Source organism: Oxyura jamaicensis, chromosome 6 (assembly GCF_011077185.1).
Source record: "Oxyura jamaicensis isolate SHBP4307 breed ruddy duck chromosome 6, BPBGC_Ojam_1.0, whole genome shotgun sequence".
NCBI classification, from domain to species: domain Eukaryota; kingdom Metazoa; phylum Chordata; class Aves; order Anseriformes; family Anatidae; genus Oxyura; species Oxyura jamaicensis.
This window is the reverse complement of record NC_048898.1, coordinates 23,257,018-23,279,432: the sequence shown is the minus strand read 5'-3', so window position 1 is coordinate 23,279,432 and position 22,415 is coordinate 23,257,018. Positions and strand designations below refer to the sequence as shown.

At 44.8% G+C, this 22,415-nt stretch overlaps 1 protein-coding gene across 6 annotated transcripts in view; it reads right to left on the bottom strand.

The window, feature by feature from the left end:
* Positions 1-22,415, bottom strand: part of NEURL1 (neuralized E3 ubiquitin protein ligase 1) — a 151,261-nt gene that overhangs the window by 16,944 nt on the left and 111,902 nt on the right. For all 6 annotated transcript variants that reach the window (XM_035329653.1, XM_035329651.1, XM_035329648.1 and 3 more), the window contains exon 4: positions 932-1,612. In XM_035329653.1, the coding sequence (XP_035185544.1) occupies positions 932-1,612 (681 nt within the window). The remainder of the gene's footprint in view (positions 1-931; positions 1,613-22,415) is intronic.

Genomic DNA, 22,415 nt, shown 5'->3' with positions numbered 1-22,415 from the left:
TAAAAAGGGTATTTTAATAGTGAGGATTTGAAGCAAAAAGGAACGTAAGTGTACTTAAATGTCTATGACAGTGTAAACAAGAAAGGAGCTCTTTCAAATAATCTCCAGTTAGCACAGGGCCAGGAATTAGATCATGTTCTCAGAAACCATCAATTACTTTCTGACAGAAGAACCATGATAAGGTCCAAATTCAAGGTCAACCACATCCTACACTTGTGGCTTTGTGAAGATGCTTGCCCAATATCCACACACAAAGTGGATCAGTCACTTTTATCTTTTTTTTTTTTTTTTCTGATTCTCTCCCCCATCCCACAGGGGTGGGGGGTGAGCAAATGGCTGTGTGGTGCTTGGCTGTCTGCTGGGTTAAACCACAACAAGAAGGAAACCCCTCTCCTGTTGTGCTGGTCAGTGCCATGCTCTGTGCACCTCTGGCATTACAAAGCACAGGGCTTCCTCTCCACCTTCCTGCCTGTCTCTCACGTATGAGCCTGGGGGAAGCAATGGGACTGCTTTTGGGGAATTAGACTTGCCAGAAAGCTAATGCACAGAAAAAGGAATCAGATCTCATTTTTCTTGCTGGCTATGCCCTAGATTAGCTTGTCCCAAAACATCTCTCCTCCCCCTTCCTTGCTTCTCCCAGGTCAATGGTGACTCATCAGTACTCAGTGGAGGTCTCTGCAGCTTAATTCATTATCAGAAAAAACAAGAATTGAGACTGTCAGATGAAAGATACTACAGAAGTGGATATGTCTTGTAACTCTGCAGCCATGTACTACGTACATTCCTTTATTTTATTTTCCCTTAAAAAAAATTATACCTGATCCTAGAGTAGGGAGGGAGCTTTTCATTCATTCCCACTAGCCCTCCCCACAGCACATCGCATCTTGCTGTTTGTGCACGAGGCTTTGGGAAAGGCAGGGGTTGGACATACCCAACAAACGGATCTGCATGACGGCACCGTGTAAACCAAAGAACATCCAGAGGGGCTGGGAAGAGTCCACGCAGACCTGCATGCCGGTGCTGGCACCGTTGTGACTCAGGTGCAGCTCGCCGTCCGAATTCACCATAAATCCCAAGATGTCTCCACTCTGGAGGGGCACCAGGACCCGGCAGACAGCCCAGAACTCCTTCCGATCGACCAGGGACTCGGGGTTATAGGGGAGGTCGCTGGGGCGCAGGGTGCTGGGGTCGCAGGACGTTACCCCGTAGGACAGCGTCCCCGTGCGTGCGGCGTTGGACTTGTTAATCTTGACGAAAATGGTCTCGTTGATCCGAAGGGGTCTGCTGGTGAAAACCAAAGTCCTCTCCTCCCGGGCGTGTTCCAGGCGGGCCACGGTTTGGTCATCGAGGATTTTGACGTGGGCTCCCCGGAGGTGGTGGAAGCGGAGGTCGCTCTCGAGCTGGGAGGGGAGGAGGTGGGAGTGCTGGGAGTTGAGGGAGTTCTGCGGGATGGGGCATGTGGTGGCCGTCACGTGGAGGCTCTCCTCCTGCAGGTTGAGGTCGCACAGGCTGACCGAGAGGCGCGCGTCCTCCGTCTCCTGCCGCAGCGAGGGCCGGCGGATGGCGGTGAAGGAGCGGGGCCGCAGGCAGTCGGGAGGAATGATTTCACTGTCTGCGGGGAAGGGCAGGAGAAAACAAAAGAGGTGTCACTGCAGAGAGAATGGAAAGTGCCCGGGAGTTTGCAAATCGCTACCGGTTTGATTCAGATGTTTAAAAGGGAAAATCAGAGACCTGCTGCCATTAATACATTTTCACCTTTAAAATATGGGACCGGAGTGCCATAAAAAGTATTTGCAATCAATTGCTGTTCTTGTGCTCTCCACACCTGCACCACCATTTTCAGCTTCTGAGTAGGAGGACTCAAAATCGATGGAAAGAATTGACCAGGGGAGGGTCTCCTTGGAGAGGGGAATCAGGCTGTAAATATATGAAGTGCACCCCGAACATACCAATCAATATCCATGCAGGCTCTGAGTTTTCATGCCCTGTTCATTGTCTACAGTAATTCTCATAGATCTAGGAAATGAATTTCTAACTAGATATTTTTTGCTTTGAAACAAATGCTATGTTCAGTTCTAATTTATTTATCATCATATGAAATTTAATTTGTATTCCTGCATATAATTAATCATTAGTGGTCTGGTCCTTACTGCAAACCAGTTCAGATATGGATTTCACAGTGTAGCACTTGGGCATATGCTGTTTTCTATAAATAACATACAATCATTTATTATCTCCAAGACAAACAATTAAAAATCAAACCCATAGACATATAACAAAGAAAGATGACGCTTACGTATTCGTACCCATCAGCAGAAACAGAATTGAACCTTATCCTCTTTGTTAGTCTCACCTGCTGTTTCAAGAGCTAATCATCAATTTATTCAATTCTTTTTTCCAGGGAACATAATCACCTGCCTTTAATGCTTAAATTACTTTTATTTAACTTATTCTTAGCTACACTGTTACCATAGAAATTTCAAAGAGCAATATACTGAGAAAAAAAATTAAAATAAAATAAATTACTTGAACAGATTATAAAAGTAAGCTGAGATAATGCAAAGATTTATACATATGCTTAACTTTCTGTGTTGCACGAAGCCTATCAGCATCAAGAGACTATTCTCTGTAAGAAAGCTGAGCATGTGGAGAATTCTCTGCAAAAATTACAATAAGCTATGACCCATATTGACTATTCCCCCACAGGAGCTATGCCTGCACCAGGCCTGAAGACTGTGTTGTGGCTTCAAGCCAGGCTCCAGACGACTTGAGGTGAGACCACCCCATGCAAAACAATCCCCTGCCAGAGGCCCAAAGAAACACTGCCTGATCCCAGCCCAGGACCTGCTGCAAACATGGCACAAGGTGGAATAAGAAGAGGAAGAGGAGCAGAGACTCATTCCTAACCCATGGGTGAGACCCTTGCAGGGCACACCTCTTCCAGCCACGTCTCCTTGGGATTTTCTTTTATGACAACAAAAGAGCAGGAACCCAGGTTATTTCAGGATTTTCCCCATGGGATGAGCCCTCTCCTGGTACACCAGAGTGCTGGTTCTACACTGGTGTGCCAAAGAAAAATGCCAGCTTCTGAATAACCAACATCTCCTGCAATGGATGAGGTCTGACTAACAGCCGTTCCTGCCCATCTCTTCTGAGAGCCCTGACAAGAGCACACCCACACACAGTTTGGCTTCAGTAGAGATCTTTGCTTTGCTTAAACTGGATTATTCCAGGCTTCTCTTTAAATAATCTGCTATTACAAGGGAAGCACAGTCTCAAATTAAAAAAAGGGCTTTGTTTCTCATATTCGATTTTCCTCAAACTGATATTTCAGCTTCTCTTCCCAGAAGTTAATTAAAGTAAAAAGAGGAATAAATAAAATAAAAAATTACCCCAAGTAATTTAGAAGCAGGTTGCATTAATGCTTTGTAATATATGGGCTAGCATTTGCATTGCAAGTGCCCCTACTGGATTGAATTAGATTTATTTTGCCTTCTTTTGGCTGGAAATCCACAGAGGAGAACAAATTAATACTGGCAGCTGATGACGATCCTTTGGTGTAGGTGAATGGGTAGAGACCTTTCTGAATAGGAACAGAAGGTCCTTTCTATTTTATTCCCTGTAACTATGCATGTGCAGCCTGGCTGACAACTGTGATGTGTGGGTAGCTTGCAGCCAGGGTTTTGAAACAGCTTGTTTTCCACCAGGATGCTTGCATTTCCCTTTGGCTGCTGGACAAAATATCTCTTTCTATCTGAAAAGAGGTTAAGAGAGATGAAGTTCTTCCACAGCCAAGACACATGGCAGTGATAGCAAACCAGGGTTACGCTTCCAACTGTTTTACTTAAACCCATCAGTAGCTCAGATGCCTAGCCACATAAGGGATGAGATGTCTCAAGCATATGGGATTGACTGTGAGACTTAGTTCATTAATGTTTGCAAATATCCATGGAAAAAAAGGATTGCAGTTTACTGGCATTTGAAGTAAGTTTGTGAAAATTTTGAGATGAGTCTCTAAGAGATGCTGGCCTGCTCCAGGGCCCTGTTTTTTCACAAATCCCAAGATAGCCAGCCAAAGAAGAAAAACAATCCCATCACATATGAAGTAAAACGAAGAGGGATTCATCTTTTGGGGTGGCAGATAAGTTGGAAGAGATGTGGAATGCCATTTATCCAGAATAAGTGGTAACAGCCAAGGGCTACAAAAGAACAATTCTGGTGAAATGTGAAACAAATGGGGTGACTTTGAGCAGTTTCTTTCCCCAAAGGAACCCAGAAACAAGTTGTTTTCTTCCTCCAAAGCTTCATGTACCACTTTGCTAACAAAGAGCCAGCTGCTCGACTGACTTTTAATGCCTGCAAAGGAGGGACTCTCCATGTAAGGGTGTTCAGGAACATTTCTATTTGTAGAGACAAACTGAGAGCACACATCAAAAAGACAGAATGACTTTATGTGATGAGACTGTACAATACAAAAGGGGTCCCAGGGCCGCCACCGCGTGCAGCTTGACAAGGCTGGCTGCCCAGGTAGCTTTCCAGAGAGGTTTTGTTGACTTCTGCATCAGTACAGTTCAGATGCCGATGCTGTATTCATAGACTTAAACTTTTCAGTAGCAATATACCCTTAGCCAAAGCAGAAAGGATTTCCACTAAATACAGATTTTCTGCTCCTCAGTTCAAGAACCTGCGCTACACTGAATTTTTGCAAAGAAGGCCTGACTTCATAAATTGCTTTGTATCTTTTTCTGAATTGTTTAATAAAACAACAACAACAATAACAACAAAGTTGGTAGGAGTAATTTATCTAGCAAAGTAGAGATGAAGGGCACCTAAGCAGTTCAGCAGTCTTCTGTTTTCTCCCCCTCTTTAGCGATGTATATCTACAAACTTTATATTCTCTGCAGATGGTTCCTTGCATACTAAATTAACTTGAGGTTTCTTCCTCAGACGAGAGGCTTCAAAGCTCTCCATTTTCCTGCTCGGAGGGCATGGAGGAGCCTCCTGCTCTCTGCAGGCTCACAGTGACTGCAGGAACATTTTAAAACAGCAGTTACGAGGTGCTGGTGAGCAGCCAGATACAGCTGGAATCTCTGCATCCAGATCAGAAGTGTGTCACTACCGCCTTTTATTTGAACCGCTGCCAAGTGTTGATTTCGTAAGATCATCTATTTCCTTAAACATGTGTAATAAAAATAATATATATTTATTACAGATACCACTTGCATGCATGTTTACCATGTCTATGTGCACATTCAAACACAAATGCATTTCTAATCACCAGATTGCACAAATCACCTCGGCCCTACACAAGCCCAAAGGGGATGTACTGCCATCAAGCTGTCAAATCATTATTTCCTTCTTTTCCTTTTCAGTGTTGTTTGTTACTGCCTAAAGAGTTGACTTTCCAAGGTCATGAGCAGCAGGGATTCACACACCTGTAGAGGATTTGAGAAGGCAGAGTGAACTTGGCGCCCACACACATGCACGCATGTACTTGAAACTCCAGATTTGACTGCTAGCTCTAGAGAAGCTGACCTCCTCCTCTCCATGAGTGTTCTGAGACTGGAGCAAACCTCCTGCCTCACCTAAATTGAGTGGGCTGCAGCCACCCTCCAGAATGAGCTACGGCAGACCTAACATAAATAAATCAAATTTGAGACTTATGACTAAACAAAATAAGACAAAACAGAGGAAAACAAACAAACAAACAAACAAAAACTAACCAAAGCCTTAAGATTTTGGGAATTAGGCTGATAACCTGATAACATAAGAACCTATCCCATTTCTAATGATCTTTCCTCCCAGGAGAGAGAGATGCTGAGAAGACAAGGAACAACACAGGGATTCCTTATGTCTGGAGAAATTTTCTGTCCTCTGCTACTAAGTAGAATAAGAAATTGGTAAGGTCAGAACCTTGCTGGCATATCCCTCTCCTTCCAATGCACAGCCCCATGTTTTTTCCTTCCTTCTGTTCTTTGCTTTACTTCTTCACAAGTGCATTTCTCTTCTTTTGATCCCTCATTTCACTGGGTAGTATTATTTTTGATGTGTACTGGTGCTCACTGTGTCATTTCCATGACCAAAGAACCTCACAGGTGCTAAGCTACCAAAAGACATCCTACAGTCAGTGGCACCTACAGGAATGTACTGTGTAAATATACAACTGCAGAAGGAGTTATACCGTATTACTCCCACCGTGCTCGAGCAGCTCCATGCCTACTCAGGAGCTCAAATGAAGGCTGCTTTTCCCACCCTCAGTGCTACCTGTCACGCGGGGTTATGCAGGGAGGATAACGGGGCTTCCAGCACCATCTCCTCCATGGTCCACTGCAGACTTGTGCCGCTAACAGCGCGCTTGGCTACTCTTTGCCATTGAAGGGCATGTGTCTGAAATATGAGGCAGATGTACTGGGCTGTAAAATAATATCACCCTCAAATGCAACCGGGACAAGAAGCAAACCTATGCTCCTGGAAACCCTTCGTCACACACAGCCCTGTGCTCCCCATCGTGGGAGTGCAGGTATTAATCCTGACCACAATCTTTGCTGCCTTGCTGAGCCAGTCATTTCGAGCTGAGGCATGCTGCTGGGAACCACCACGCTTCAGCCCAGAAGTAGCCAGAGGAATTTCTATACGTTGTTTATAGCTCCATTTATTATGAGCTCTAAGGCAGCTGAGGACTGAAAACTCAGCAAAATGGAAACAAATTATATTCTCACTAATCCCCCCAAAATGAAGGATGTGACCTGGGGGCAAGGAAAAATACTTGCTCCGAAATCCTTTTGGCTGCCAGCTTCTCCAGTGTGTGTACAGCACCGAGTCCACAGCACCACCTCAGCTGGAAAGAAGAGCAGCCCTGACTGGATCTGGGAAGAGGAATACCACCATGTGGCCCCGGGTTCAAAATTCACCCAAATTAAGGGAAAATGGAAGCCGATCTGCTGCAGTCTGCTGCACTCACAGTGTCTGAGATGTCCTCACTACCAGAGGATGCTCTTGCTCTAGGCTACCTCAGGCTCTGCCATGTGTATCTTAACTGTTTTACCGCACCGGGATGAGCTAAACAAACAGAAGAGTGAAAATCACCCTTACTTAAAATAAACATGGAGAAAAACTGAGAAGTGAAGAAAGCCGAGGCCACGCTCATGGTCATTAAGAGACAAAGCTCCACTCACAGAGCATGTCCAAAGTGCTCTTGCCTGCTGGCATCATGTCAGAGCAGACACTTGTAAAACTATTTGTTTTTCTGCAAGTTTTTACGCTCCATGTGAGGTCTGGAGTGGAGGCTGGGCTCTGCTGCGCTCAGCGTAACGCTGCCGAGGGCCGCACTCCCGAGTGGATGCTGCTGCTGGGATGCTGCACACAGGACTCCCCCTCCCCTCCCCGCCTGTTACTGTTAAATCCTGAATTTATATGATCCGAGACCACTCCATTGTGTTTACTTCTCATAAACCATCAGGCGCCAGAATACAGCTTCTCGGATCATGCAGTGAAGCCACTTTCAAGAATTATTGTAGCATGTGGGAGGCAAATGTTTAAAATCTCTCAAAGGAATGATTCAGACTAAAAACCTCCTTTGCCATATACTTAGGAATTCACTTCTACAAAGTACATTTCCCTTTATGAACAACCGAGAAATCAAATGACCCAAGTTATTGCCTCAGATCAACCATTCCTTCTTGCAAAACACCCACAAAGCATCAAGGACATCAGTTAAATAAACACCTACTTATACAATACCTGCACATGTGCATGTCTCTGTTTCGTCGATGGTATAAATAGCCCGTTTCAAATAAAGCTGCTTCCTTCTGCTCTCGTTGCTCTGGCTCCTCTCTTTTTTTGCACAATTACAGGAATATATGCAAAGCTACAGCCAACAGATGATTTCACTTGTAGCAGCTATATGTGTAAGATGCCCAGGGTGCTCTTTAAGAGACAGCAAAATCTGTTCTGGGGCAAACAGCATCTAAGATCAGGACCCAGCTGCTGGGCTCTGCAGCAGAAGATGCTCTTCACCACATGAACAGAAGAGAGATATAAACGGTGAGTGGGAGGAAGAAAGAATTAATGTTCTCATTTTACAGACTGGAAACTGTGGGATGCGGTAAGCTGTCCAAGGGGACAGTCAGTTTATCCAGCAGAGTTCTTAATTGAAACCTCTTGGGGTTCAGCCCAAGGCATAACAAAGCCACCCCATTTCCCACATTGCACCCTCCCATTTCCCACCTCTCCACTCAGTGCTTTATTCTCTACCTGCTGCTCCTCTGCTTCCATCTGCAGGTTCCTCCCGGCCCCTCCAAACTCAACCTCATCCTTGGGACCCCTCATCCATTATGGGATCCCAATGGGCTGTATGGAAAATGCTGTTCAAGAATTCCTTCTTCATCAACACACCAGCTCGGCATCACTGTATGGTCAGTGGATGGCAAACACGTTTTTTATGTGCATTCCCATGGTTAGCGTGGGAGTTAATGGCTACATGCAAGTTTTGGCTTCCTGCTCGTTGCAATTTGGAAGCTGAGCTAACTGATACAGCAGTTATTTTCATTGCAGGAGTGAGCTATGTAAATCAGCCGAGCCCATTTATTTGCCTACAACCAACACAGTGCAAACTAGCTTTCTGAAAAGACACTCAGGTGTCTTGCCAATATAGCTGAAAACATCAGAGAGAACTACTGCTGTTACCAAGGGGCAGACATCCAAGTCCACTCCAAGGGTTACAAAGAGACCAAAGCTGGAGTTCATCTGTGGGAGAAGTCATTAATGTTTACAAAAAAATTGTCACTAGATTTTTGAAACTGCTCTGCAAAAGAAGCCAGGCCATTGAACCTGTGGAGCCAACTGCAAGGCTATGAACATCATCCGCTTTCACAGAAATTAGTGGAAATCAACAGTGTTTAATTAGCGCCTCACTGGACTGGCTTTGCTTTGTGTTCCTGTTGGTTTGGATCAAAATCAACATTTATTTCCAGGCATTTTGGGAGAGGTTGAGCACTGAAGCTGTTTGGTTTGTATGATTCAGTTTTGGAGATGTGATAAAAATGGGATGGAAGAGAAAAACGTAGGCATTTCATACCAGCTGCTAGATGTTTGATAAAATCATTGTGCAAATCTGGTAGCTTCCTGTGACCATTTAGCACCAAATCCCACTTTTGAGGGAGTGGTGCCTTTGTACCATTAGGTACATCAGGTGTCCTGCCTAAGGACATGTGTCCTAAGGATACAAATAGCCTTCCTTGATTTACCAGGATTATCACAGATTTCTTGTCATGAATGGTCAATGCTGTACTCAGAGTACAGATGAAATATCACAGCAAAAAAAATAAAAATCAGAAACAAACAAAACAAGCAAGAAAACAAAGAAAGAAAAAAACAGATTTTAAAAGAGGGAAAGGAATGTGTGCCTATGTACTGCAAGGCTCTGAGTTGGAATATTCAGAAAGAAAAAAAAATACAAAACCCTGACTTTAAGAGAATTGCAGATGTTTTTAAGCCAGACTGAACAACTGTGGCTTCCAGGCCAGCTTAGTAATTGAATTGATCATCTGCATATTTTTTAATAACTTCTAAGGAATGAAAGCATACAATTTCGTACATGGATAGACCATAGTTTAAGGTACAAAGGTTGAGTACTGACTTATAAATCATGGTTTTGGGACATGTGCTATGTAACAAAGTGCTCTGAACCAGTCTGCTTCATAACAAACATTCATGCAATTCTGCATAACATCTGTAAGCATGTCAAATTGATTTGAACATATGAAATGGCACAAAGAACATAACTAGCCTCATAGAATTAAAATAAATTACTGTTTTCCTTAGCAAATATGAATGTTTTGAAAGAGCCTGACAGTAGATTATGAAGAACAAACTTCCATACGCGTGTTATGGCTGTGGATTTGTTTTCTTTTCCACAAAAGCTGATGCTCAGAGTCGGCAGGGTGCTGGCAGCCTCTGTGTTACAAACAACACATTTTGTTTTTTGTCCAGGAAGGCTTTTCACTCTGGGTAAACTCATCTTCCCCAGCCAGCGGTCATGCAGACTGGCAAATGTCCTCATGTTAAGGACATGCTTAAGCACAGCCACAGCCACCTCTGGGTGTCGGCACCTCCTTGTCTGGCTCCCTTAATGTGTTCATGGGTTTTCCATTTGATGTTTCCTAATTCCCCATGAAGTCATACAAATAAAGTTTTAGCATAAATCAAGTGACTTAGTTTTGTGGAGACCAGTTAATCCCCATCATTCCCTCCTTAATCTATCTCCCACTCACACACTCTCTGAATTTTACTCCCACCCCTGATGGGATGATTTCCATCTCCATTCCCCTAGACCTGTGACCTCCATGATCAGATATTATTATTCCTGTTACAAACAACAGAAAAGCAATCAGCACTTTTAGGATCATGCCTACACTATTTTTAATTTCACTCCTGCCCCCCTCTGCATAGTGTCTCGCCTTTTCTTTACATGTCTTCTTATTCTTTCTACCACTGGAAAATCTTCTACTGCTTGTTTTAATTACCTGTGCAAGACCTAACTCACCATGGAGTCTGACAATTGTCACTGCATATGAATCTTCCTGATCTTTGAATGTAAATTCCTCTTTAGAAAAGTTTTTTTTTTTTTCCTTCTTTATTTTCTTTCTCCATGAAAAATTAAAGCAATAATTACAATTCCTGGTTGTCTAATAACTTTACAGGGCCCTCTTTTCATACCCAGCAGCTTCACCAATTATTCCCTTTTACTCTCCTTGTCTCCTAAAAATGTTGACCCTCTTTTAACTTACCTATTGAAGTAAGACAGTAGCCCAGCATTACATGTGGTGCTAACCCCACAGCTTTACCTTTTACCATTTACTGTCTCAGACTGCTACGGGCCCTCCAGCAACTCCATTTCTAACGCTCTTTGCATTACTGTGAGAATGTTTCCATAGCATCTCAGTGCTCACAGCCAATTTCCAAGCTACATCAGACACATCCCTTTACCCCCTGAATCATCTGACAGCAATTTTCTACAAAACAACTACTTTCTCCCTCCTTCCCATCCATCATCCTCCCTCCTGTGGTATTTATGTACCCTGCATTTATCCTTTTTCACCTGCTTTCCCTTCCCCCTGTGTTTTCATGCCAGGAGTGGAGATGATGAGCATTTCCCTAACTCCTTACCACATGTCCCAGGGAGAGGCTCCTACCATTGCTGACAGCTTTACAGCCCGCTGAGCAGTCCATGCACCAACAACCCCCTTGTCCCTGCCACAGCCTCCTCAAGGTCCAGCATCTCACCCAGCGTCACTGCTCATTGATCTGAAATACACCACTAGGTCTTCCCCACTCCCTTAGGAAGCAAAGAAATGCTGCTAGAGACCACTTGAGCCCATATAGTGCTGGGCCTCTTCTGGGGCTCGCTGCAGTCCCTCTTGATCTGCTAAAGGTAGTGATAAATGAAAAACAGTCTGGGTATCACAAGGATTTTGCCTCCTCTCAGTTACCTAACTAGCAGCGCTTAAGAGTACAACGTTTTCTAGTGAAGACACAACCTGTGAAGAGCAGTGATAACACCTAATATTTCAGTCCACTGCCTGAAGAAAAAATAGATTGAAAAGATACAGATTGAAAAGATCCTTTGTTTCAGGATAACCTGAAACAAAGCACTCAGTTTATCTCACTTCCTTTTATTAAAGCAAATGACTATTGAGCCAAGAGCTACTGCAGTTGATTTCTGGAGCTTATTTAGAAATTGCTGTGGCAATTTTCAAGATTAAAACATTATTTCAAGACTCAAAATTGAAATACATCATCTTGAAAATAATGAAAGAAAGCAGCTACAGTTTGCCAAAATTGTTTCAATTTTCCAGCAATGACTAATTAAGTTTACAGCACATCTCTCCTCCTCCATGCTGATTCCTCACCTAAAGATCCAACAATTACATTTCTGGAAGAATGCACATAATGCTATTTGTCCATAATATTTTCTTTGTCTTAATTCCCAATATCCACTTCATGGAGAATTTCCACTCCAAAGTCTCATATGAAGAAGCTCTCAGAAAAAATTTTGACTCATTTTCCACATGTACAAAATGGCATTGCAGCTATTACACCCCATCTACTCCACTCCTATTCCAAAGCTTCTGTGGTCTGCAAGAGCCATTCTCCCAGTGATGCACAGGAACAGTAAATCAAGGCTTTCTTTGATGAGCTTGTTCTGAAACAGCACAACTATTGCAGTCTGCACCACCAGAAAAGTTCAGCACACGTTTAGGTCTATTCCATTTCACAACAGCATTTAAACATCTACTTCATCTAAACAAATATTTATATCCCACTGAATACAACAGGACATACACACAAGTGCGTTAGTAATCCCAAATCAACATAATTTTCTGCACCAGAGCTACACAGGGAAAGATTTAAAAACTAAGTTCCATGACAAAAAAAAAAAAAAAAAAAAAAAAAAAAGTTCTTATGGAAAACTCTAGTCTCCACCATTGTCCCACTGCATGCCGCCAGAGGAGTAAGCAGCAAAGGAGATTTCCTAAAATAGTAGCCCCGAATCAGTCATGTTAGCTGTCACAGATGGATGAAATTAGGAAGGAGAGTTGATGCTCAATTCTGCCAAGGTATGCAATTGGAAAGTTAATCTCTTCCATAAATTCTTTATATATTCAGTCATGACAAATGCCCATTAGGCTTTTGATTTCTTTACAAATTATTTTGATGCCCTGAACTAAAGAAACTATGCATCTTGTTACCAGTTTCACCTAGATCCTGAACAAGCAGAGGTGAATTCTGCTCTCACTTACCCCAGGGAAAGCTTCAACACCTTGGCTATCAGTAAAGCTGATTTAAATGCACAGATGATAGGATGTGGCCTCAGAAGGTTCAGACAGAACAACAGGAGGTTTTTCTGAAGCTGCAAGTTGGAAGTATAAATAAGACTAAGCCAGAGGGCCACAGTCTGGCTGTCAATCATGGCAGTGTGACCTTGCTGAAGCCAAGGGATTTGTGTGGAGAAGAGTCCATCTGATGTGCGCTGCCTGATGCTGAATTCAGTTGCAGCCCCAGCAGACAAGCCCTCCTCAGCCCCCTGAGGAAGGGGGCCTGGGGACTCTGCTGCCAAAAGTTTCTGCTCTCTCCACATCCCACCTTCCTACAGCACTGCTTTTCTTCCTCTTCCTCCTCCCTCCCCCACCTGGTGCTATAAGCATAAAAACCCCTGGTCCTGCTGGGATCCTGGGGTTGGAGCCAGCCTGGGATGACTCCAACAGTCCTGTGCTGGACTGTCAGATTTGAGTCATGCACAGACATAGGGGAAAAAACCCTCCTGGGGCCATTTCACAGCTTCCTCATAAAAACACCGCACCAGTTATAAACATAGCACTGGAGAGACACCTGGCTTTACAACTATTTTTTTTTTTTTTCTCTTCCATTTCTACTGGGTGATTTTCATTTCTTTTTTGACCTCTTGTTAAATGACCATGGCAGGTATCTTCCTCTGTCTTTTCTCAGCAGCTGCCTTTTGCCACATTTTGCCCCATTGTGCTGTCAATGCATTTTCACTAGGATTTAACATCTCAGCTGATGCCGAAGGTCACCCTCTCTGACTGAGGTATGCTCTAAGCCTCTTCCTTACCTGCTGCTAATGCACTGTTTTTGCAGCTGTTTGCCTAGGACTGGGTACCAGTGTTCATTCGTGCACTTTCAGGTTTCAAACTGTTAAAATCCTACATCTTTATTGTTACGCTTTGTTATTCCATGATGCTGTACTTCTTTAATTTGGGAAATTGTTAATTAACCCTCTATTTTTTGATGATTTGTAAAGGGTGATATTTAGCTCCAGAATGTCATGAACAAGCCTTGTTTTGGAGATTAGACTGACCTGAGTATAGTCAGCAATGAAAGAGTCAATACAGCAATATCACAGGCAAGTACCCAACTGAGATCTATATGGACTAAAGAGATGATAACCAGTACAGGGATGCAAGGATTTTTCATCCCATTAATAGACTAAATTTCTCTACAGCTTCTGCGGCAAACTTTAAAGCAACATTTGGTGACAATGTTATTGTGAACTTCCCTGCATGTACTCTGAACTGTTGTAGGGAACTATCAAATCACTGCTACATAATAATAAAAATTGCTGGGCTTGACTGAAATGTCTTCACCAGCGCCAGTGATGTCTTGTTCAGTCTGAGGAATCTGGGATGGATCCCAGAGCTGGTTATCAGAGAAAAATGGTCCCTCTCACCACTCTGCTCATTGCACTCCAACCATTCCGGGTGCTATAATAGCACTGACTTTTAAAATGTGTGCTTGTTTTTTTTTTCATTTTCAATGGAGAAAATGTTCTTTGTTACCAAGAACTGACACAGTTCAGTCATCAGAGCAAAAGTCTGGATAATTCATGTTTGCATCCATTCTTGACTGCCAAAAAGGATGGCACAGGGAATGAACATAGATAAAACCCCTACGTTTCTAAAAGCTGGAAGAGGAGAAAGAGCAGATGATGTGCTTAAATCTAACATCTAAATCAAAGAAGAAAGGGTTACTACAGGCTGGGTTTCTATTCTGTGACTCTCTTTACTACCAAAATAAGCATTAAAAAAGAGGAGTGCCACGACTTTCTCCCAGGAGAAGGCCCACGATGCATGCAGGCCTGGCCCGCCACGCCGTGCACCCTCTGCTCTGCTTAGGCTGGAGCCTTGCTACCGGCCCCGCTTTGCTCTTTACAGGAGACACAAAACACACGGACGGCCGTTGCCATAGCTACCCCTTTACGTCCTCGTGTCAAGTTTCCCTGAGCACAGAAATATTATTTATAAGGTGGCTTAGGTGTGCTTTGCGCCTGGCAGTTAAAAATGGCAGGTCCCATCCCAGGGGAGCTTGCAGCCTGAATTAGACATAACACAGCGAGAGGGCACGATAAACACAGCACGGGGAAAAGAGAGTCGGGGAGGGACGGCGAGCTGCCACACGTGCACCCTGTCAGGCCTTTATTCTCCACATTAAGCCCCCTAACAGCTCTGCATCCCCCCGCAGTTTTACTGCAGTGTCCTGGCAGCCACCTGTGACTGCCCAGCCATGGCAGGGCCCGACCCGCAGCCTCCCCAGGCAAGGCCGCGTCCTCCATCCCGGAGCTGAGCAGGCGTCCTCCCCGCACTCCACTAGGGCACAGTGGTGCACAGGCACCAACCTTGGTGCAGGCCTGGGGAGCAGGCTTAGAAACCTATGGCTTAGATAGACCTCGAGCTACTGCAGCCTTCCCTTCCCTTCTTCCTCCATGCTGTAAAAGCATTACTAGGGGTGGGCCAGATTGCCAGCACCGAGAACAGAAATTGCCTCCAGCTGCCAGCTTGTCAGTGGCCACCATGGGGCATCCTGAGCCCTTCCATCCCACACGGAGAGGCAAAGTTCACCCTGCTGTATCTTGTGCTTGCTTCATGCTGGCTGTGTGTATGCTAACATGGTGAGAGGACCTCCAAAAGCTGCTGATTAGAAGTCACCACCCTCCAGCTCCGTCTCGAGGAGGTCACCTCTACACCCACGCCTCCTGCTGACTGCTGGTCATGCCCCAGTGCCCAGGTTTGGAAGAAGAGTCCCAGCTGCATCAGGGTGTCGGCGTGGCCCTTCCCAGAGGCATCAGTGCTACAGCATGCTTCACAGTCCATTTGAAATCAGCCATCCCAAGTAACCTTCAGAGTCTATTTTCTCCACCTCTCAGCCCTCCGGGAAACCCTCTTCTCTCCAGAAATCTGACATTTCTTCATCCTGGCTTGTTTTCCAGGTCAGCAGCCACATTCCCCAGCACTCCCAGTCATTCAGCATGGGTGTTTTCAATGCTGTCACTGTCTCTGTGCCTTTGCCATCCTGCTGAGTGTTCCTGCTCCATGGGTGACTGGAGGCAGCGCCCCTGGAGATGATTCCTTCGACAGCAGCTCCGTGCTTGCTCAGAGGATGCTCTGCCACTGCTGTCTATACCTGACAAGTGTCCCAAAGCCATCACAAGCACACATATTGCCAGCCTCAGAAATCAGCAGGATAGGAATGATTCAAGGGACAGAAACAAGTGGGCTGTGCAGCTAAATTCAAGGCATGGGCAATCCACTGACATTTTGGAAAGGGATTGGAATGGCACCAGGCAATCCTTGCTGCAAAAAATGACCCCGCTGCAATATCAGCACACTAATCTCAGCATGCTGGATCTGGGATGGGGTCACACTGGAATCCACCACTATCTCGAAACTGCACCAAAACGTTATTTGGCCCTAAATTAACTATATTTAACACCGGCACCGTTATCCTGGGCAAACCTCGTTGTGTTGGAACATCTGACTCTGTCTTGCTGTAGGTAGGTACTAAGAAAAGGGACACTTTTCCCTCATAAAGAACAAAAAACCATGAATGCCTGTAACCAAGCACCTCACAGTGCCAAAACTGCATTTCAGCTCCAGACTGAAAGCCCAGCGCAGGCTGCAGGCTGAGGCAAGGATGGTTTCTGCCTTGCTGCAGCTCAGCAGCACTGTATTTCTCCCATGCATGTGGAGTGAAGGTGTTCACAACTATTCAGCTGTTTCTGTGGTTCTACACTGAAAATTTGTTGCCATGGAGAGCACGGGGCAGGAATGTGCAGCCACTACAACGCACTCTGGCAGAAGCAGCCCACAGCTTCTGCTGATATTTGCAGGCCCTCTGCTGCCATCACCATCAAGGCTGAAAATAGACCTAGCACTCAAATGAAGCATCCGTAATCCTTCATTTCTTCCCATTCCTCCCTGAGGCACAGAGACTTTTCACAAAAAAACATACCGAGCATCCCACGTGCACCCTGACATCACATCGCCGGTTTCTAATTCCTCACTGTGCACGTGCCTTGAAAAGGAAATTCCTCCAGCTCCATTTTAATTCTGTGTCCTATTTTTGTCTGGAAAGCAGGTTTCCCTCCTGAGTCACCCCTCTGGTAGTAACCACAGGTGCTGCTCAGTCCTCCTCACCTTCAACCACAACATAAAGCCCATTCCTTGTGCTTGCCCACCTTGTTGCCCTGCTGACTCCAAAGCAGGAGTTGCCCTGCTGATCTCCCTCATTTAAACCTGACCTTAGCAAAGGTCACTCAGCTGCAGGAAGCAATCTGCAAATACACATTTGGCACGGGGGAAACCTCTCTGCACTACTAAGTCCCAGCCTTTGTAGCCTCCAAAATGCTTGGGCCGAGTCCTGAGTGATGCTGAGCATTTCTGATCTCCCTTACTTGATGATACTTGAGGGAGCTCAGCAGAAGCAGCACAGATTTAAGCCCCCAGCACCATGAATGAAGAACACCTTTGGGGTTTTTCTTTCCTGTGAATTTTTAAATATCTGATGTCATGTTTGTTTTCTTTCTCATATTTTGAGGAACTGATAAATCCTCAACCACACCATAAACGGCCAGCCATCAGCCCTTGATTTCTAAAAATGTATTTGTATTAAACTAAGAAATTATTTACAGTGGCCATAAACATCCTCCCAACATCTGGCAGCTGGGAGAGAGACTTGGAACTCACTAATTTACTTACATTGTAAACCACTTTCTAATAAATAAATAAGCTCTTAATATCTCACCCACAAGAAGAGGCACATGGTGTACAGCACTATATTTGGGGTCCTTCAGAGGTGAAGGATTCAGCAGATGAATTTCTCTGAGGATCTTTCTTTAGACAGAGCATGTTTATGCCCAAATGAATCGTGAGCTGAAAATCTTTATTTTGACATCAGCTTCAAATTCTCACATTAGTTTGGATGCTGGGAAAGGGGTGGCTTGGTTCATGCTTTGCCTGAGCCAGGGCCAAATTCTGATCAAAGGGGCAGAAGAGAGCACTTAAAAAAAGCCAAGTAAATGCGTGCTGTGCCTTTAGCAGTCGCCCTCATGGGAGGGACCGCTGAGCTTGTGAGCTGGCTGCTGGGGTGAGGATGCCATCAGCTGCCATGCCAGGGATGAGCTGTGGTCTCATTAGGGCCCACGATGGGTGCTGAGAGCATTTAAGGTGATGCAGATGCAGTTTTCAACTATTGTAAAATCCAGCACAGTGCCCACGAGGGTAAGTGGCTGGCTCAAAGCAACCCTGGACTAAAAACAATGTTGCCAGATCAAGCCTGATCCAAAATTTATGCTTTGGAAAAAAAATAACAATAGCCTTGTACAAAATCTGAGGCAAAGGTGGACTGTTTCCACATCCTTCACTTACATAAAAATAAAAAACAAACTCTCCCCTAATTTTAACCATTGCTGGTTCACTGCAAAGTTTAACTATCAAACAGGAAGAAAAATGTTCCACTCGTCCTCCCTGCCACAGACACGGAAGAGAGGGAGGAATTAATCAATTATCAAAGTCAGTTTTGTTTTAATCATGTGAAATTATACTCACGGACAGCTAGAGATCTGAGTGGAGAATTGTAAATAGGAACCACAGTGTAACCAGCTGCTACTGTATCACTGGTGCTCTGTGGCCAAGCTTCCTATGAGGGATTTCACCATTTATCTACAATTATAAATACCCTCAGAGACTTGGACTAATTGCAAAGAAAAAACAAACAAACAACAACAAACTCTCTCTCCTATCCCCTGCATCTTCCATCTGCCCCACTGGGAAAGATGAAACTGGACCCGAATTCCCCCTCACCGCTGAGTCCCCCACCATGGGCACTTGGCACCTTCTCTGTAGGTGACACGGCCAAGCCCAAGCACAGCCATGATTCTCTCTGAGGGGCTGGGGCAGAAGTGGGTGGTGAAGCTGCTGGTAGCGACCCCAGCTGGCAATAAAAACATAACCAGAAGCAAAATAGCCTCTCCAATGCCCCCCGTTCCTGTGAGTTGTCTCCCCTGCATGTCCCCTGTGTGGTCAGTGCAGAGGCTCTGTAGAAACCTTTCTCAAACACAGTGAGCTACGTCCTGTTACGTATTTTTGTATAGCTAGTATTTTCCATCCAGTAAGGGACTATTCCAGTAAAATTAGGCAGAATCTCTCTGTTTTCTTAAGAAAGATAAATGAAAGGCAAATACTCGCTGTTGTTCTTCAACAGAAAGCATGTGATTTTGCATGTAGTTACCAAAATCCTTGAGGCAGCACAGACTGCTTGCTGTTGATCAGACAGTTCTGGGGTGGGGTTGAATGAAAGAGCAGCTTTGTGCTTTCAGGAGCGATAGTCTAAATTCACCCCTGTCGTAACACTGCTCCACTCACCCCAAACACAAATTCAGCCCTACAATTTGAAAGCGTGCATGGATGGCATGAATAAATCTCATCACCGAGACTTTCCTACCACTCCTGCTGAATATCCAGTCCTATTAGTCAATGTCAGGGCCTGGGCAACATGAAAAATTGCAGAAATCCTTTCTGGCTGTCACTGGAAATCAAAGGTCAGTCTCAAAAACCGAAAGGCTCCTTCGAGCTTTGGAAGGCATTCACGTTTCCAGAGTACAGAGTGCAATTGTCAAAGCTCTGCACATTCATGTGAAACAGGAAGGAAAAATCAGACCCTGACACCAGTATGGGACAATGGGACCCCGGGGAAGCACTGGAGGAATGGAGCTTTTCCTGGGAAGCTGTTTGTCAAAATGTTAAAATACGGTCTATTTACACAATAGATTGGAAAGTGCTAACAGCCAGCACCATGTTAGAGGACAGGATTTCAGATTGGAAACACTGGCCTGGTTAAATCGTGAGTATGTTCTAAAGTAATTTATGGATTCTCCAAACACATCAAAAATACTATTTTCTGCACTGACCTGTTTCGGTGGGGTTTCCACCTCTGTTTTCACCATTAAGATTCCCTCCCCTCCACACCCACGTCTATCTGCCTCCTCCTGGTCCCCTTCTCCCACCTCTCACTCTTCGTGCTGCCAGCCCTGCCCAAAGCTTTCCTACCACCGCTGTCCCACCACATCTGCAGTCCCCACTTGTCACTGCAGATGTGAACAGGCCATGCTGTAATGAGCTCAAGAACAAGACAGAAAGTCAGGCTCCCTACTCCTGTACCATCTGTCCCACAGAGGGATGCCATTTCATCCCCATGACCCTTGACTCGAGTCCTACTCCTGCAAGCAGCTCGTGATGCTCTGAATGTCCCCAGCAGGTCTGTGGGGAAGGAGGTCCCAGGGCCTGAGATTACAGGTCCAGCACCGCCTTGTTAAATAGTGAAACTTCTTAGGTGTTAAAAGGGAGAAAGAGCCCTTTTAAGTGTTTCTTTGGTGAGCAGATGGCCAGCAGCTGAACTTTTCTTGGAAATCTGTGCAGTTTTAAGTAGGAAACACAGCCCAAGAGACTTTAAATAAATCTGTTGTAGACTGGTGTGAGAGAAGTATACAGTCCTTCCTGTCCTTGCTGTTACCACCACGTGGTTCAGCAGCCTTCTGTGCGGCTGAGCCTTCCCTGTCAGCTGCAGGAGGCTTTCTGCTGTGCTCCTACTCCTTGTAGGACATCTGGGATCAGGTCTCCCCCTCCGCCCCCCAGACCTCTGCTTTGGTCATATTTGTCACCTCTATCCAGTATCTAAGGAAAATCATCAGAGATTTCATGTCTGATGACTCATTTTTTCAGATCTGAGTCTCTGCTTTTGGTGTGCACACACAGAGGTATCTCCTGAGAGAAGCACAAAGCACAGCTTGGCCAGAGCACTGACTTAAATACATTTCAGATCAGTTGAGATGATGCTGACAGACAGAAAGGAGACACTTGGGCTTCTGTATACTCATCTGCTACCGAGAACAGAGGAAGGAACTCTGGTTTTGTTGTGCACCATGCCATAAGCTCCTTTCAGGCCTGACATGCAGTAAGATGGGGCAGTTTTTCCAAATTGCCATATCCATACTTCAATACACATAGAAAAATGCAAAAACATTTCAGGATACTTGGAGCATTGCTTTCTGAAACATAGCTGTGCCATACTTTAATAAAAATGTATCTGAGGTAATTGCCCTGGTGACAAGGACAAAAAAGAAAGCTCTTTTGTATCTGTCAAGACTGTTAGTCTGAGCATGGGAGTCTCCTAAATTTAGATTGAAATTCAGCTCTGCTCCATAAAGCAGTCAGCATCTCCTTGGGGCTGGAGACCGAGCATGGAGGAGCAAACCCTGGATAACTGTTGTGGGAACAAGCCAATACAAAGTAGCTCTGAGTTCTGTAATTCCACTAACATAACTGAACACATCAAGAGGCATTCCGGTTTTCAAGGGAATTGCCACACTTTCCCCTACACAGAAGCTGCATCCTGGGCTTGTTGTGCAATGCAGAGAAGCCCAGGGCCAGAGGAACACTCCCATGACAACACAAACAACAACAAATTCCCTCTTCTCCTTTACTCAGACCTGTCAAGTACTGTGACTACGTAACCTGTAGGAGCTAAAATTCATTCCTTCGCAGTTTTACTCAACTTTCAGTATGCATAACTCTCTATTTTTCGGAAGGATGCCTCTGAGCCACTTCAAGCTGCAGCCCTTCTTCCAAGATGCAGTGCCCAGGTGGACAGCTTGCTGTCACTGCTCCCCTAAGCTTTTCAACAAGTTCTCCCTGCTGTCTGCATGTGATCTGCGGTCCTAAGTGAATTTCCTTTTTCAGCGAGACACATTCTGTTATTTCAGTATAGCACTGTCTAGACAACTGAAAAAGTGTGAACAATTTAATGGATTACTCTCCCCCTGCTTTTCATGAAAACGTTGAAAGTCTGGAAGATTTCTGGTCTCTGTGCAGTCTCTTTTGTTTTCTGTTGTTTGGTTGTGTGATTACTGGGGAGGGGAGAAGGAGGGAGGGTTGTTGTTTTTTTGTACCTAGAGCTGTAAACAGTTATAAAGAGAAGCTCAAAAAAGCGTTATTATTTTCAGTTACTGAGAAGGCTGTCCCACCATCAAGATTTCTACAAGATTCAGTAATTTATCTTTATTCAGACAGTTCTATGAATAAAATGGTTACTGTCCTAGCAGATAGAAAGCAGACACCATCCTGCCTCCCCCTGTAAAGCAACCGACACTCCTTGGGAACAAGCAGCCGCGGTTATTAAACACAAGAGAACCGTCCCCTTCACCTCTCTGAATTCCATCCAGCCTCATCATTTCCTAAAAACCAAGAAAAAAGATGACACTGCAAAATGTCTTACATAAATTTTCCTGTCCCAGGAGCCTCCACAGCCAATCCAAAGGGTCAAAGTACTTAAAGAAACCAGACTCTTATGGGATTTCCCACTCCCACTTCCAGATCTCAGTGATTAAACTGAAGGCAGCCAGCATCACCCTTGACCCGTTCCCACCTCTGCAGCAAGCCTGTTGGGGTGACCGACCCTTTCTCAGGAGCTCTCCAACATTTTCCAGAGAAACATGGATAGGGAAAAACCCATCAGCAGCAACAGCATGGCAGCAACTGTAACCTACTTCATTTCTATTACTTTTTTCT